The sequence below is a fragment of the Nycticebus coucang genome, chromosome 3, assembly GCF_027406575.1.
Source record: "Nycticebus coucang isolate mNycCou1 chromosome 3, mNycCou1.pri, whole genome shotgun sequence".
NCBI classification, from domain to species: Eukaryota; Metazoa; Chordata; class Mammalia; order Primates; family Lorisidae; genus Nycticebus; species Nycticebus coucang.
In genome coordinates, this window is record NC_069782.1 from 42,463,581 (window position 1) to 42,481,512 (window position 17,932).

Consider the following 17,932-nt stretch of genomic DNA (forward strand, 5'->3'; position numbering starts at 1 on the left):
TGAATTTCAGAAGGGTCTGTTGTTATTTCGTCTTTACCATTTCTTATTGATGAAATTAGAGATTTTACTCTTTTTTTTTCCTGGTTAGGTTAGCTAAAGGTTTATCTATTTTATTGACCTTTTCAAAAATCCAACTTTTTGATTTATTGAACTTGTATAATTCTTTTGTTTTCAATTTCATTTAATTGTGCTCTAATTTTGGTTATTTCTTTTTTTCTGGTGGATTTGGATTGGAATGTTCTTCCTTTTCCAGTTGCTTGAGATGTCCCATTAAAGTTGTTAACTTCCTCTCTTTCCGTTTTCTTGAGGAAGGCTTGCAGTGCTATAAATTTCCCTCTTAGGACTGCCTTTGTGGTATCCAGAGGTTGTGATAATTTGTGTCTTCTTGTCATTTTGTTCCAAAAATTTGTTTATTTCCCTCTTAATCTCGTCTATGACCCAGCTATCGTTCAGCATGAGGTTATTCAGTTTCCATGTTTTTGTATGAGTACGCAGGTTCTTGTTGTTACTGAGTTCCACTTTTATTCCATGATGATCTGAGAAGATGCAAGGAATAATTTTTATTCTTTTAAGTTTGCTAAGGTTAGATTTGTGACCTAAGATGTGATCGATTTCGGAGTATGTTCCATGAGCTGATGAGAAGAATGTGTATTCAGTTTCGTTAGGATAAAATGTTCTGTAAATGTCTGTTAAATCCAATTGTTGGATGGTTAAGTTTAAATCTATAATTTCTTTGCTTAGCTTCTTCTTGGAGGATCTATCCAACACTGCTAAAGGGGTGTTAAAATCTCCGACTACTATGGACCTGGAGGATAAAGTTGCTCATATCCTTTAGAGTTTCTCTTATAAATTGAGGTGCATTTTTGTTGGGTGCATAAATATTAATAATTGAAATCTCATCATATTGAGTCTTGCCCTTAACAAATATGTAGTGAACCTCCTTATCTTTCCTTTTGTTGGTTTAAAGCCTATTGTATCTGCAAATAAAATTGCAACACCTGGTTTTTTCTGTTTTCCATTTGCCTGGAATATAGATGACTATCCCTCACCCTAAGTCTATATTTATCTTTTAAGGTAAGATGAGATTCTTGTACGCAGCAGATACCTGGCCTGAGTTTTTGTATCCAGTCAGGCAGCCTGTGCTTCATTAGAGAATAATTTAATCCATTCACATTAATTGAGAATATTGATAGGCCTGGTATAATTTTGGCTATCAAGTTTTTTTTTTTTCATAATCATATTCTTTTTTTTTGTTGTTAAATCATAGCTGTGTACATTAGTGCAATCGCCTGTGCCCATTCTAAAATGCACCATAGATGTGGCCCCACCCATTACCCTCCCTCCACCAAAACCTCCCCCCTCCCTTCCCCTTCCTTGGCCCTTTCCCCATAGGCTATCAAGTTTTTGAAAGACCAGTGGACATTTTTAATTCTTTCGCCACTGTGGAGTTTGGAATTTGATCAAAAGTTTCAGAGTGAGTTTACTTTTGTGGTGGAGAGTTGCGCTGTTCATTATAGAGAATAGGTCTGAGAATATTCTGGAGAGCTGGTTTAGTTATGGCAAATTTCTTCAACATATGAATGTCATTAAAGTATTTAATTTCTCCATCATAAATGAAACTGAGTTTAGCTGGGTACAGGATCCTGGGTTGAAAGTTATTTTGTTTTAGGAGATTAAAAGTCGATGACCACCCTCTTCTGGCTTGAAAGGTTTCAGCAGAGAGATCAACAGTCATTCTAATATTCTTCCCCTTGTAGGTTATGGGTTTTTTTTTACATCTGGCTGCTTTCAGGATTTTCTTCTTCATATTAACTTTAGTAAAGTTAATTATGGTATCCCTGGGGGATGTCTTATTCGGGTTGAGTCGTGCTGGGGTTCTGAAACTATCTGCTATCTGGATTTCAGGATCTCTTGGCGTGTCTGGAAAGTTTGCTTTCATAATCTCATGAAGAAGGGCCTCTGTGCCTTGTGAAGCTATCCATCTTTTTTATGACTGAATAGTATGCTGTGGTATACGTATACCACAGTTTAACAGTTTATTAATTCATTCCTGGGTTGATGGGTATTTAGGCTGATAAACAATGAATATTATAATTTTGATACAGTTGTTTCTTTCTTTATATGTGTTTACAGTTTTTTTTTTTTTTTCTACCAGCTGTATATGGATATGAAACTGAACTCAGCTGATCTGGTTTCTCTGAGGAGCTTCCTGACTCATCTAGTTTGTTATATTTTCTGTAGCTTTTCTCACCTCTTCCCAGGCCTACTGTTCATAGCTCCCATTTTTGTTTTTTTGTTTGTTACATTAGTAATTCCAAGTGTCTATTTTGCCAGGGTATTTGGTTAGGATGAGAGTGAGGCTAAGATTCTACTCTGGGCCTCCAAATTGCGTCATCAAAGTTGGAGTGGGAACAGAAACTGTTCTGTGTGCTTAGTTCTGATCTCTCTCTAAGTTACTGCCTAAACTCACACATTTATTACTCATAATAAATGTTTATAACTCCAAATGAAAAAAATAATAAATGTTTATAACTCCAAATTGAAAAAAAAAAAGAAGATATTGGCATCATTCATTACTTTAAAGCTTTTTTTGAATAAGTCAGAGAGAAACACTTTATTAGCATTGACTGTGAATCTGAGCCATTGAGTAAGAGACATCCTTAAGAATGAAGAATAAAATGGGAATATAAGTTTGACATAACAGTATAGTTTGTGAAGGTTAGAGAATTTTAAATTTGTGCCTTACATTTTTAAAAATAATATAGAATAGTGACAAAAGAAAATGAGATTTAGATTTTAAAAGTTGTTTTGTTGTTAGCTATGATTTTACACATCTTTATATTTTTTTCTAGATAATCATGTCTGTTTTTAAGGTAAAAATTTATTTTGTAATTAAATAATATGCTTGATCAATAAAAACAGAAAGTAGTAAAACATTTAAACAAAAGGCAAATTACTTGGGTTGATTGATCTTTTTACTCTTTCTATGAACTATTTATTAAATTTAAGTTTGATTTTTTTTTTTTTTTTTTTTTTTTTTTTTAATTTGGCCAGGGCTGGGTTTGAACCCGCCACCTCCGGCATGTGGGACCGGCGCCCTACCCGCTGAGCCACAGGCGCCGCCCTAAGTTTGATTTTTTTTTAACAACAAAGGATATACAGTCATGTGGTACAAAATGCAAAATCTATATGGTAAAAAAAATTCCCATCAGCTATTTGCTCATCTTTCCTGGAGGCAATTAATGCTTTCTTTTGTGTTTCCTTCCAGAACTAATTCATAAACAGAACGATATCTCTATCTCTATACGTATTCCTTTTCCACCTGCTTTTATTCAAGTAGTATTTTAAGCATGCTGTTTGAATCTCGCCCTTTTCACTTAATCTGAGAAACTTCTGCAGTAAAAGGTAAAGAGCCTTCCTTATTCCTAACACTTCTCTGTGGTCATGCAGGTTTTTGGTAATCTTTTGATATGACAAACAATGAAGTGGTGAAAAACTTAATGTGTGTGAATCTGTAGGATAAAGTCCTAGAACTGGAATGATTGGGTGCAAAAAATGTGCATTTGTAATTTTGATATTTCTAAAATATTCTTTGCAGATATGTGTGGAATTTTTTTGTTATTTAAAACTCTGTGTATTATTTTACTTGTGCTTAATGATTTATACATTACTCAAATTTTCCATTAATGGAAATCTTTAGTGGTTAAAATTTTTTTGCTGTTATAAATAGTACAGGAATTAACATCCATGTAGATTAAACTTTTTATTGTTTTGAATTATTTTCTTTGATCATATTTCCAGAAAGAAATGTATTTGGTCAAAAACCATAAAACATTTTAAGGATTTAAAAGAATTTTTGTGTACATTGTCTAAATTACGAGAAAAGGCTTATCGGTTCATATAATCTATGGCTTTTTTTATATTTATTTTTTATTATTAATTTTTATTTTAAAAGTCTCAGCTTATTGAAAAGTACAATACCATTGTACTTTCCTCCCCAAATTGTTTGAGAGTAAGCCACTGATCTTCCTAATACTTTACTGAGTTTTCTAGAACATAAACACAACATAGCTCTTAAAAACAGGAAATTTAAATTGACACAGTATTACTGTCTAATGTTCAGACTCATTCACATTTCAGCGCTTGTCCCAATCGTGTTCTCTGATTTCCAGCAAAAGGATCTGATTCAGAATCAGGCGATGCATTTAGTGGCTGTGTCTCTTCAGTTTACTTCAGTCTAGAGCAGCGGTTCTCAACCTGTGGGTCGAGATCCCTTTGGGAGTCGAATGACCCTTTCACAGGGGTTGCCTAAGACCATCAGAAAACACAGTAGCAAAATTACAGTTCTGAAGTAGCAATGAAAATAATTTTATAGTTCCACAACATGAGAAACTACATTAAAGGGTCGCAGCATTAGGAAGGTTGAGAACCACTGGTCTAGAGTCTTTCCTTAACCTTAACACTTTTAAAGAGCATAGATGAGTTATTTGGTGATACATCCTTTAATTGGGTTAACATTTAGTTCTAATTAGATTCAGTTTCTCCTTGTTAGGAATTTTCACAGGATTGGTGCTGTATTCTTTCATTGTGTCCTCTGGGGTTGCAATCATGATTTTAATTTGTTCTATTGCTACGATAATCCCTTTGATAATGTGGTTAAGGTGGTGTTTGTCAGGCTTCACTATGAAAGTATCCTTTTCCCCTTCTTAAGAATTTTGTGGGTAAGTGCTTTGAACCATCAGACTTTTTCTATACCCATCCATCTATCTGTATTGACTCACTGTTTACCTATATTATCTGACAGGTTATACCCCATTACCATCTGTATTAGTTTTCTATTGCTGCTATAACAAATTAATACAAACTTGTGTCTTAAAACAACACAACTTTATCATCTTACAGCTCTGTAAATTAGAAATATGACACAGATCTTAGTGGACTAAAATTGAGGGCTGAAATCAGAAGTGTAAATTAGGTCTCCTTACCTCCCTGGAGGCTTTAGGGGAGAATCTCTTTCCTTGTCTTTGCTGGCTCTTAAAGGCTGCCCGCCCATATTTCCTGATCTATATTCCTGCTTGATAGCCAGCAACAGCAGATTTAGTCCTTATCCCCTCTCTTCATTCTGGCTTTTTTTCCAAAGTCACATTTCTCTCTGATGTTCTTCTGCCTCTCTCTTCCACTTTCAGTGAAATCTTGTGATTATGTTGGTCCCATCAAATAATTCAGCATGATCTACCTATTTGGGGTCAGTTTACTAGCAGATAAATGTAGTTTACAGGTTATGGGGCCTAGGACTTGGACATCTTTGAGACTCATTATTCTACTTAGCACACTGTATTTTGATATTAAAATTGTCCCAGATTTGATCACTGGTAGCCTCTTTAGACTTCTGTATCTTTTGCCATATTTCCATCATTTTTGGAGCCATTTGCTTGTTTTCTGGTATAATAAGGTATTACAAGCTCATCTTTAACTTTTCTACTCTGGCTTTGTTAATAGCCTTTTCTCTTAAGAGCCTTGGTTTACTTTTGCTTGATATTTTGAAGCTAATAATCTGGCCTCTAGACTTTACTTCAATTTCATTGTTAATGGGGTAGCACAATTCCCAATCCTTCTTTACGTACCAGCCTACAAGATAGATAGTTGTACTTTGTGTATCAATTATATGTACTTTGTGTCTATATTTACACACACACATACACACACACCCCCTGTCTATCTGCCTGCCCACTTCTGTGTAGGTATTGAAATTAATTTATACCTATACCAATCCTAATCTAATATCGCAGGCTTCATTCTTGGATTATAACTCCCTTTTGTGGCATTGAGGAACCTGCTTCCCATCATCTTTAACGTTTTCTTACTTGTTCAGTCTCTCTGTAGTGATATGTCTCCCATTGTCACTGCTTCTGTACTTAACATCCCCCCGCCCCACTGTGGGTTCTGACACCACGTGCTGGCTCTGCCTGTGCATGGACACTTTCCTCAGACCTTGTACTGAATTGCAATCAAGTGGGGAACCCGCCTCCACTTGATTGGCTTTGGACATCTCCAGGCCAGACTGCAGTCCGTGTAGTACTTCACTCCATCCTGCTTGGTTTCTGGCCAGAATACCCCATGCCAGGCTGTCTCTCTCGGGGTGCACGTTCTTCACCATTCTAGAGCTCTCACCCCACATTCTGAGCTACCTCCTGAAAGGATGAACTTCATGCTTCGCTTGGGACTCTGGCTCACCTTCATGGGACTCCTTTTCTGGTCTTACCTCAGGAATGAGGCCTTCTCTCTTTCTCTTTGTAACACCCTCTTCATTCTGCTCAGCCCTTTGCTGTTCTTTATGTAGGATTCCAGGGTTTTGATACCCTGGTCTCAGCCATTGTTTGCTCCCCACCTGGCTCTGCCTCAACTAATGGATTTGTTCAGGAAAGGAAGGAGGTACATGAGTTTTTCCTTTTAAAATCTTTGTTAATTTGAGAAATTCTTCTTTTATTTTTCATTTTCCTGGTGATTTTATCAATTATACATTGCAGAAATTTTGTCGTGGAGCTGTCTTCAACAGGTGTTGTGCTAAACTATACACACCAACGTAAATACTCTGAATTAGTCCTGAGGGCCAGTTAGCATGTCATGCTCTAATTTTACTAAGGGTTGTGGCTTTGCTACTAGTTTGTTTGAATAATTTCAGTATTATTTTGCTATATTCTGTTAGGCTGGCATTTGTCTGATCTTATTTCACATATGCTATTGTTTGTACTTTAACAAGTTCTGATTTGCCAGTGCACCTGTAAAGACAATGTTCACAGGATTTCCTTATTCCCAGTTCTAAGCTTTAAAAAGGATGTTTTATTTAAACTTACATAAAACGGTTTGTGCTTTGCCAACGTTTTCTCAGCTTTACATAGGCCTTTCCCCTTCCCTTCAGTAATATAAACTATCCTATTACAAGGAAGATGATTTCAGAAAAAGTGTTATTTAAAATCAGTTGTATAACAGACTTTGGGGTTATTGGAGGATCTAATTACATAGTATTGGAGGATCTAATTACATAGTCTTTGAAACTTTTATGACTAGTATCAGGCTTAACAGTTGTACTTTTTATAAGCGGTTTCAGTGATACTGGTATAGCAATTCCCCTTATTCAAGGGAAACTGTCCTAAGACCCCCACTGAAATCATGGATAATACTGAACTCTATGTACACTGTACACTAATTCTTTTCCTTCTTTACAATTTCATGCATAGAGGATTAGTTCTTACCATAGAACTTAGCAACCTTAGCATATGATTTTTTTTCTTTCTTTCTTGAGAACTTTCACCTTTCAATTTGAACACTTTAGAGCTTTTCTTTGTCATACCCAAATTGCCAGAATCACTGCTCTTGTGTTTTGGGGCCATTATTAAGTAAAATGAGACTTACTACATTGTTGAAGATACTGTAACAGGCTGATAACCAGGATGGTTGCCAGGTGAATAAGGGACTGGGAGCGTAGCCAGCATGGACGCACTGGACAAGGGGATGGTTCGAGTCCTGGACAGGATGGAACAGGATGGCGCCAGGCTTTATCATGCTACTCAGGATGGTTCACAGCTTAAAATTGATGAATTGCTTATTTCTGGAATTTTTCATTTAATATTTTTAGACTGAGGCTGACCACAGGTAACTAAAACTACAGAAAGTCAAATCTTAGATAAGTGGAGAGGGACTATTGTATTTCTCCAGTTTTTTCCACATTTAGAATGGAATTGTCAGCTTTAACAGTTATAATAAATATCAAAGTTCCTATAAATTAAGTTCTTTTGCTTGGAAATTATTGTGGCCACAGAAATATAGAGGTTTGTAGCAAACTAATCTCAGGTGGAGTTTATGTTAATATAGAATTTTGTTCTAATGTGCAGGAATGTGAACTAATTCTTTTTTTCACTTTCCATCCTACAATTATATTTCACTTGACATAGTGTCCTCTGGGTTCATCCATGTTGTCACAAATGACCTCATATGTGGAATCTAACACATGTCAAACTCATAGAACTAGAGAGAAGAGTGGTGACTGGGATGTGGGTAGATGGGGAATTGAAAGTGTCAGTCAGTGGGTGCCAAGGGGCAATTATTAATAGGAATAAGTTCTGTTATGTTGCACAGCAAGGTGACTATAATTACAGTAATAATATATATTTCAAAGTAGCTAAAAGAGATTTTAAATTTTCTCACCACGGGTGGCGCCTGTGGCTCAGTCAGTAAGGTGCTGGCCCCATATACCGAGGGTGGCAGGTTCAAACCCTGCCCCAGCTGAACTGCAAACCAAAAAATAGCTGGGCGTTGTGGCAGGCACCTGTAGTCCCAGCTACTGAGGAGGCTGAGGCAAGAGAATTGCTTCAGCCCAGGAGTTGGAGGTTGCTGTGAGCTGTGTGATGCCATGGCACTCTACTCTGTCTCTACAAAAAAAAAAAAAAATTTTCTCACCACAAGAAATAATAAATATTTGAGGTGATGGATGTGCTTATTACTCTGATTTATTCATACCACAATATGTACATGTATCAAGATATTGCTTTTACCCCATAAATACATATATACAATTACTATTCATCAATTAAAAGGAAAATAAAAGTAAGTAAAATTTATAAGAAACACTTTTGATGCACTATAAAGGCTGATTTTGGTTTTGCTGTCTTAACATTTCTAATTTGGTATGCCCAGTTTTCTCTTTTTGGCAGGCATATAGAAATCAGTTTAAACTATATCTGCAATTATCAATTTTGAATATACCTGAGACATTTGTATGCCTCTCCTAATCTCTAATAATATTTATGTAATATTGTTTATCCAAATTAGGGAATATTACATTGGTATTGGTAATTATAATTTGATTAGTAAAATCTTTAGGTATAACATGCATAGTCTCTAATAAAAGAGCATATTGAAATTTACCAGTAAAGAATAAACTTAAGTGTTGTCTGTCTGCTTTAGAATCTTAATTATTGTATTGGTTAATACTTAACTATTGTATTAGTTATATAGAATAATAGCCACTATTGTATTAGTTATATAGAAATAAGGATAGCTTAAATTCTCATTGGTACATCTCAGACATCACATGGAGTGATTTTGATCATCTATGTTAGAGTTCTAATTTTATCAACTGTACCGAGTTGTGTGGAAATAGTGTACAAAACTTATTTTAATATGTGAGATATGTTAAGATACATTGCAAGTGACTGGTTGTTTAAAACAAAGGCAACTGTAAAATTTAGAAATCTGATGTTATTATATGACTTCCTGTTATTAAAACTTGTGTGATTCTGACTTCAAGTCATTTATAGTTGAGTCAATGTGTAAAATTTGTGTAGTGTCACTATAATTTAGTGTTGTTGAAAGTGCCTTTTTCTTTCACATTTTTATGTTTGTTAAAATTACTCTGTATTTGTATTAGTGGAAGTTTTACTGTATTGTAGAAAATAGCTCAGAAGTATTTGTTGCCAGATTATTCAGACCATACCATAACAATTAATAATGAAAATCAGTCCGTCCAGTAAGGGCTGCTCTCATTTAGCAATTCTGCTGATACAGGCAGTCAAGCCGCTATGGCATGTTCTGAAATATGTCAGATATAACCAAAATGTGAGCAATAGGATGTTTTGGATCTTTGTTTTGGAGATTTTGACATTATTAGCATTTTCTCATAAATAAACATATCATTTATGATACGTGTCTTGGTGGTTTTTTTAAAATGCCTTAGTTTTAGTTCATGTTACATAATATTGGAGAGTTTTATAAAATAAAACCTTTGTAAAATGTTAACTGAAATAATTATTTGTGAAATTCTAGGAGAAAAATTTCCGTATGAAGTCATTATCATCTACATTTAATAAAATGTGCTTTGAGTGGATACACATAGGCTTAATATTTCTTTGTGGTTTATCTAAATAACCAATGATTAAATATATTAGTGATTAAACTTTCAAAAATAATTAAAAAACTAGATTTTATAAAATATATTCTTAGATTTTATTCATTAGAGACACTGTGTTTTAATAAATGGGGGATATGTTTTATGTGTTTAGTACACAAAGTGCAGAGATTCATCTGCCTCCTCATCATTTTAGGGGATACCTTTTTAATGACAGGGAGATAAAAAACTCTATTTTAAGTTTACTTACTAGATTTTGTTGTTGACCCTGCTATAAGAATAGTAGATGGGCTTGGTGCCTGTGGCTGAAGCGGCTAAGGCACCAGCCACATACGCCTGAGCTGGCAGGTTCGAATCCAGCCCGGGCCTGCCAAACAACAATGACAGCTGCAACGAAAAAAAAAATAGCCGGGCATTGTGGCAGGCACCTGTAATCCCAGATACTTGGGAGGCAGAGGCAGGAGAATTGCTTGAGCCCAAAAGTTGGAGTTTGCTGTGAGCTGTGATGCCACAGCACTCTATCCAGGGTGACAGCTTGAGGCTCTGTCTCAAAAAAAAAAAAAAAACACAGAGGATGCCCAGGGAAGGATACGTTATCTTTGTATCAGTAGTCAAAGCATGGCTTCCTCAGAGATAATCCTGGTTGTGGGTCAAGCCCACACATGTGGACACTCTAGTACCCTGTCACCTGGTTACTTCTAGCAACTGGTTACTTTCTAAGTGGTGCTTTTTCTGTAACTGCAGATTCCTAAAGAAGTTATTTCCCTAAATTGTCAATACATACTGCATGCCAGGTGAGTTGGAGGTTTTGGAAAGAAAGAGTTCAAAGTGGGGAGTCTGTCTACTAAGTTATTTATATTTTAGAAAATAAAACATATTAATGAAATTTTAGATAAAGTTATTTTAGATTAAGTGATACATGCTGCTGTTATGGGAATTTATTGACTTTGATTAATTAGACTTACTAAAATTCCATATCCTAGTCAGGTTTTTTTTTCTTGTATTAAATGTCAGATTAAAAGCCTGTTTGTGAAGGGGTTATGCTAATTAATTGTTTTACTCCATTGCTGCATTTAATTTCCACAATAACCCCATAAAATAAGCATTGTTGTTACTCTCTTTAGAGACGAGTACAGGGACTGACAAAAGTTACAACCGTAGACTGACAGCCATGGAGTGGCCGCTGTGGTTGGAACTTCATCTGATTCTTCCTCTTAATCAGATACTTTGCTGTACTTTTCTCCACAGTGCTAGTCCTCTATTGCTTCAAGCAGACAGTGTTTACTGTTTTACTCTGAAATTAGTTATCTTATAAAGGCTTTATCCTTTCATTTTTAACCAGATCAGAAATTCTTTAATTGTAAGATCTCTCTTAGATATTTAATGATTAACTAGGACAAAAGGTTATCAGTTTTTAACGGCTCATCATTTGATTTTGACGTGTTTTATTAAATTAAAAATATGAAAATATTTGTAGAGCCCAAACTATCGAAAGACTAAAAAGAAAAATGGCTGCCTAGTTAGTTTTAGTTGCAGAGTAATAATTTTTCTGCCCCAGTGGCTATTGTTAACTTTTAGCAGTTCTTTTCTAGTAAGCTTAAAATAAGTACAATAAAATGTACTTTCTCTCTTTCCATTTTTAGCTATGTATGTAGTTTTCTTTTTTTGTTTTTTTTTTTTTGTAGAGACAGAGTCTCACTTTATGGCCCTTGGTAGAGTGCCGTGGCCTCACACAGCTCACAGCAACCTCCAACTCCTGGGCTTAAGCGATTCTCTTGCCACAGCCTCCCAAGTAGCTGGGACTACAGGCGCCTGCCACAACACCCGTCTATTTTTTGGTTGCAGTTCGGCTGGGGCTGGGCTTGAACCCGCCACCCTCAGTATATGGGGCCTGCGCCTTAGCAACTGAGCCACAGGCGCCGCCCTATGTATGTAGTTTTTAAAGATAGACATTAGTCACTATGTGGTGAATTGTAGGTTTTTTTTTTTTTTTTTTGAGGGCATTAAAAAAAACAAATAGGGATAAATAAAGAATATAATGGTTGTATTTTTTAATGCCCACTTACTTCTAAAAGGATTTCAACTGACTGGTAAATGAATGACTCCTACCTTGTTCATTTTCTGAGCTTTTAAAATACCCCATTTAAAAAAAAAATTGTAAAATCCACATTAAAAAAAAATTGTAAAAAATGTGATTGGTTTTGGCTGAAAAATAAGATGTAGAGTCTTTTGTTTGACTACCAATGTGGATTTTACATTGGTTCTTTCAAAGTTAGATACTCTTTATCAACTGTTTTATATAATCAGAAATTGTGTACATACACACCCAAACTGATTTGTCATTATTTTTACTTTATAGGACCCATCAAGACCAGTTGCAGGCAGATATAAGAGGTAAGAATCTTTACATTATGACTTACAACGTATTGTAGACATGAGTATATTATCTGTCTGAATATGGCTTAACTAGAACTGTTTAAAGCAGCTCTTTGAAAAGAGAGAAACCTTAATATTGTGCTTTTAAAAAGAAATTACTTTGTAGGCAGAAGTGTAATGTCTGTCTGATCGAGTTTATTTTCACATATCCTGCAGTCTTTGAAAAAATGCCATACCCTGAATTTGCATGGATCTGTTGAACTTTGTGAAGAACTTAGAGTTGCTTTTTCTCATGTATTTAAACATTGAAAATACAGATACACTCCTTGTATTAGGCAGCTCTGGTTGATATTACAAAATATCACACATAGACTGGGTGGCTTAAACAACAGGAATTTATTTTCTCTCAATTCTGGAGGCTGCAAATCCAAGCTCATCATGGTGCTGCCATGGTCAGGTTCTGGTGAGGACTCTATTCTGGCTTCTAGATGGCCCCTTTCTTGTTCTGTCCTCACATGCCAGCATGGGGTTTGGGGAAAGAAAGAAAGAGACACAGAGGAAGGGAGAGGGTGGCTAAGCTCTCTGATGTTCATTTTTATAAGGGTTCTAATCTCCAAACATGAGGGCCCTGCTCTCTCTCTTGACCTCATTTAAACCTGATTATCTCCCCAAAGCCCAACTCCAAATACTGTCGTCACATTGAGGGTTAGTGCTTCAGCATAGGAATTTTGGGGAAGACACAGTTCAGTCCAAGGCACCACCTCTGTTTAGTGAGAAACACTTCTACCAGAGAAGGTGGCTGTGTGTATACATGTATTATAGGAAGAAAATCATAATTAGATACGAGAAAGTTTTCAGTGGAGCTGTCTGGGGTATTAACTTCCTTCTTGCCTACTAAGGCTGTAAAGTTTGCAGAACCATTTGGTCATACTTGTGCTCAATAATCATAGAATGATAAGATGCTTTACATAAAGGTCTCATTCAATTAAGTAACAATATTTACTTTCATTTTACGGATGAGGGAAGTGGAGTTAAAGAAGTAGAATAATTTCCCTGGGATTACAAACCTAGTCCACAGCAGAAGTAAATTTGAACTCAGGCGCCTGACTTGAGAACATACTTATTAACTATGTAAGCCCATCTACCTGTATTTATACATATAAACCCTTTTGTTTTTTATCTATTCATATGTTAAAGGATAGAATACTTTAGTTATTATATTACACCTAAAATTTTTATTAATAGGAACACTAATTGTTTTTTTTTCCTAAAGAGACCGAGTCTCACTTTATTGCCCTCAGTAGAGTGATGTGGCATCTCAGCTCACAGCACTCTCCAACTCCTGGGCTTAGGCGATTCTCTTGCCTCAGCCTCCCTAGTAGCTGGGACTACAGGCGCCCACCATAATGCCCAGCTATTTTTTTTTTTTTTTTTTTGTAGAGACAGAGTCTCACTTTACTGCCTTAGGTAGAGTGCCATGACGTCACAGGACTCACAGCAACCTCCAGCTCTTGGGCCTCCGCAATTCTCCTGCCTTAGCCTTCCGAGCAGCTGGGATTACAGGCGCCTGCCCGGCTATTTTTTGGTTGCAGTTCAGCGGGGCTGGGTTTGAACCCGCCACCCTCGGTACATGGGGCTGGCGCCCTACTCGCTGAGCCACAGGCGCCACCCATGCCCAGCTATTTTTTGGTTGCAGTTTGGCCGGGGCCGGGTTTGAACCTGCCACCCTTGGTATTATGGGGCTGGCACCCAACCCACTGAGCCACAGGCGCCGCCCAACAGCAACACTAATTTTAATACTAAGTTATATATAAATAAGATTTGTATTTTTATTATGGGCCTTCATATCATTAGCAGTAAAAAGAGATAAGGAAGTCATGATAATCAAGTGTAAATAGTAGGTCACAAAAAAAAACCCACTAAATATGTTTGCTACTGCTTTTATTTTCATTTTTTAGTAATTTTGATATAGGTATAATGAAACCTGTTCTTTTAAGCTTCTAACATTTGTATGTTGCTTGGTAATTTTTCCTTACCATGAATAGTTAAACCTGAAAAAATCCCTTTTTTCTGCCAGAAATCATTCTGAAACAGTCCTGATTTGGCCTGTTTCCAGACCACATTCTCACACCAGAAAAATTTTTATCATCAGGTTTTGGTTTGGGGAGTAAAAATAAACTATGATAACTTAGTTTGTTATATTCATCTTAGATATTTAGATCTTGTTAAATAATAGAGCCTAAAATTATCCGTGGTACTTTTCAGATTTGCATTCTTTAATTAGAATCAATAGGGGGATGACTTTCTTAGAAATCCTTACTAGAAGCTTTGTTTGTCATTGTGTTAAATCAGGAAGAAAATTGTTTCTTATATGTATAAATTTTCATATTTAAGCTTTTAAGACCATTATTTTACTTAGGACATGTTCGTGTATTTGTATGTTTTTGTTTCCTATAGCATGTGGTTTGTTACTTTTTAGCTTTCCAAGGTTTGGCCCTGCTTAATAATGTTGTAAATATTTTAAAGTTTCAAGTCATTTTTTTAACTGATTCACAGCAACTGTTTTAAGGTCATCAAAAAAGAAAAAGAGAACAGTAACAAAATAAAAAACATAAAACCTAGATTCCATATCTTAAATTATCTATTTCATATTTTATATCAATACATTATATTCATAAATCTTTCAGCAAGTTGTAGCAATGACTAGAGAAATGGAGATTTAAAAAAGGAGAAACGAGTTAAAAGATAGAAATTTGGCATCATATCATAGAAAATATTTTCAGTAAATCTAATAACTTAGAATCTATATTGGTATGCAGATAGAAATAACTTTTAAGAAGTTATTAGCAAGTTCAAGCACCCAGAAGAGTAGTTTGTATGTGCTCTGATAAATTATGAATTAAATATTTAATTTTAGAATATACTTTTCCAGCACTGCCTAATTAAACACTTAATCTAATGATGCTGTGTTTTAAAAAATGAATTGACTCTTGTTTAGAGCATATATATTTACTGTTTTCCTTTTTTAAAAGTACTTAAATAACTTCAGGGAAATATTTGGAAGTGAAGGTCATAAAATTTCTGAAACTTAAAGTTTATTAGTGAAGATTATCAGTGCCATATATTCGTGAGGTTTCTTTTCATTGTGAAATGTTCTTTTCTTTCTTTCTTTTTTTTTTTTTGCAGTTTTTGGCCAGGGCTAGGTTTGAACCCAGCATATGAGGCCGGCGCCCTACTTCTTTGAGCCACAGGTGCCGTCCGAAATTTTCTTTTCTTTCTTTTCTTTTGAGACAGAGTCTTACTCTGTTGCTCTGGCTAGAGTGCTGGCTGTGGTGTCACATAGCTCACAGCAGCCTCAAACTCAGGCTTAGTAGATCTTCTTGCTTCAGCCTCCCAAGTAGCTGAGATTATAGGTGTGCACCATAATGCCTGGATAGTTTTTCTTTTTTTAGTAGAAAAACTTGCTCTTGCTCAGGCTGGTTTGGAACCTCTGAGCTCAAGCAATCCACCTGACTTGGCCTCCCAGAGTGCTAGAATTACAGGCCTGAACCACTGTGCCTGCCTCAGCATGTAATTTTCTTAACAGGATGTTTACTTAGTTAAATTTATAGTGCATTAAAATAAAAAAAAAAAAAGGAAAGCAAGGCAGTTCTTAAAGTCTTGCAAAAGGCAGAATTAGCCAGGGTATATGTAATTTACCATTCATAAAGAAGGGGGAAACAAGTCAAGACAAACAGTAAGTTTTATCATTCTCGTATAGTAATTAACTGATTCTTTTCTTTTCACAAATATGTCTATTTCAGTATTAGTTATTTTATTAAGTAACATTTATGCAAAGTACTAACTGCTTCTCAGCACTCTCCACTTATCTACCCAAGTAACCTTAATGGGTTTAAAAGTTTGTAAAGTACCTTCATGTACTTTACCCAACAATAACCTTATCAGACAGCAACCAGGCAGGAAACCTCTCTCCCAGATGAAAAAATAAAAGATTATTTAGTTCACTGAACTCTTTTACTACATTCCCTCTGAGCAAAAATTGATTGAATTACAAGAGAGGAAATATTGCTAGTTTTAATCGCCAAAATGTGGAAACAGCCTAAATGCCCACCAACCCAGGAATGGATTAACAAGCTGTGGTATATGTATACCATGGAATATTACTCAGCTATTAAAAGAAATGGAGACTTTACATCTTTCGTATTAACCTGGATGGAAGTGGAAGACATTATTCTTAGTAAAGCATCACAAGAATGGAGAAGCATGAATCCTATGTACTCAGTTTTGGTATGAGGACAATTAATGACAATTAAGGTCATGTGGGGGGAAGGAGGGAGAGGGGCAGGGCCTTGGTGTGTGCCACACCTTCTGGGGGCAAGACATGATTGCAAGAGGGACTTTACCTAACAAATGCTATCAGTGTAACCTGGCTTGTACCCTCAATGAATCCCCAACAATTAAAAAAAAAAAAAAAAAAGAGGGCGGCACCTGTGGCTCAGTAGGTGGGGCGCCGGCCCTATATACTGAGGGTGGAGGGTTCAGGCCCGGCCCCGACCAAACTGCAACCAAAAAATAGCCGGGCGTTGTGGTGGGCGCCTGTGGTCCCAGCTACTCGGGAGGCTGAGGCAAGAGAATCGCTTAGGCCCGGGAGTTGGAGGTTGCTGTGAGCTGTGTGAGGCCACGGCACTCTACCGAGGGCCATAAAGTGAGACTCTGTCTCTACAAAAAAAAAAAAAAGAAACTGAGAAAAAAGAAAAAGAAATATTGCTAGTTTTTGTTTTTATAAAGAGCACGGATATATCAAGATGTGAATGTTAGAAAAAAATTAATCCTGTTTTAGCTAAAAGGTAGATGCCAAAACCCTATTTCAGATCTGCAGTGTTTCACAATTATTAATAGTAGTTTTATAATTCATGGAGGCTTCATCAGGAGTTCTCTTGTGATTTTATCAATACTGAAAAGGATAGGGATAAAAATTTTATACAATTTAAAAATTGTTTTATTTTAAAATAATACTTATTAATGGAAATTTTAGAAATACAGAAAAGTAGGATTAGAAAAACTCTTCCATAATTCTATCACCCAAGTTAAGCACCACTAATGTTATTTTTCTTTTTTACTTCCAATTTATTTTTCTAGGCTTTTTATTTACATAACTATGGCATAATAGATGTAGTTTCACATTCCGGTTTTCTTTTCAGCTAATGTAACATAGATATCTTCAGCTTTTAATTTCTCTAAACAATAGCTGATATCAATTGAGAGATAACTGCTTTTTCAGTAAAGCGTAGCAAAAATATACCAAAGCCTCATTATTACTTTTTGGACCAATAATTTCTTTCTTCTTTATTTGGATAAACTGTGACCATGATTCTATTTCTTAAGGGTCAGCTTTCTTTTCCACAGTCAGTTCTGCAATAATACTTGTTCTGAAAACACAAGTTTGTCCCATTTGATACATTAGAGAACAATTTGACCTGAATTTAAATTTTGCCTTAACTTATGGACAGTTTTGCTAACAAGACGTGGATGCAGAAAACTGTACCCAGCTCAACCACGCTGCACAGGAATACATAAAATGCTCTCAGGCACACACTGCAAACATCTCCCAGCTACACAGGATGAGCCACAGCCTGCCTTCCACATGTGATG

General features: G+C 35.9%; 1 protein-coding gene across 2 annotated transcripts in view; it reads left to right on the top strand.

Annotated features, from left to right (window-relative positions):
- The window catches only part of PAWR (pro-apoptotic WT1 regulator), a 121,798-nt gene that overhangs the window by 84,898 nt on the left and 18,968 nt on the right, over positions 1 to 17,932 (top strand). The window contains exon 4 of one of the 2 annotated variants that reach the window (XM_053585187.1): positions 12,264 to 12,298. In XM_053585187.1, coding sequence (XP_053441162.1) covers positions 12,264 to 12,298 — 35 coding nt within the window. Of the gene's footprint in view, positions 1 to 2,155; positions 2,744 to 12,263; positions 12,299 to 17,932 lie in introns of those variants that run through there. The other variant, XM_053585188.1, reaches the window with a different exon arrangement.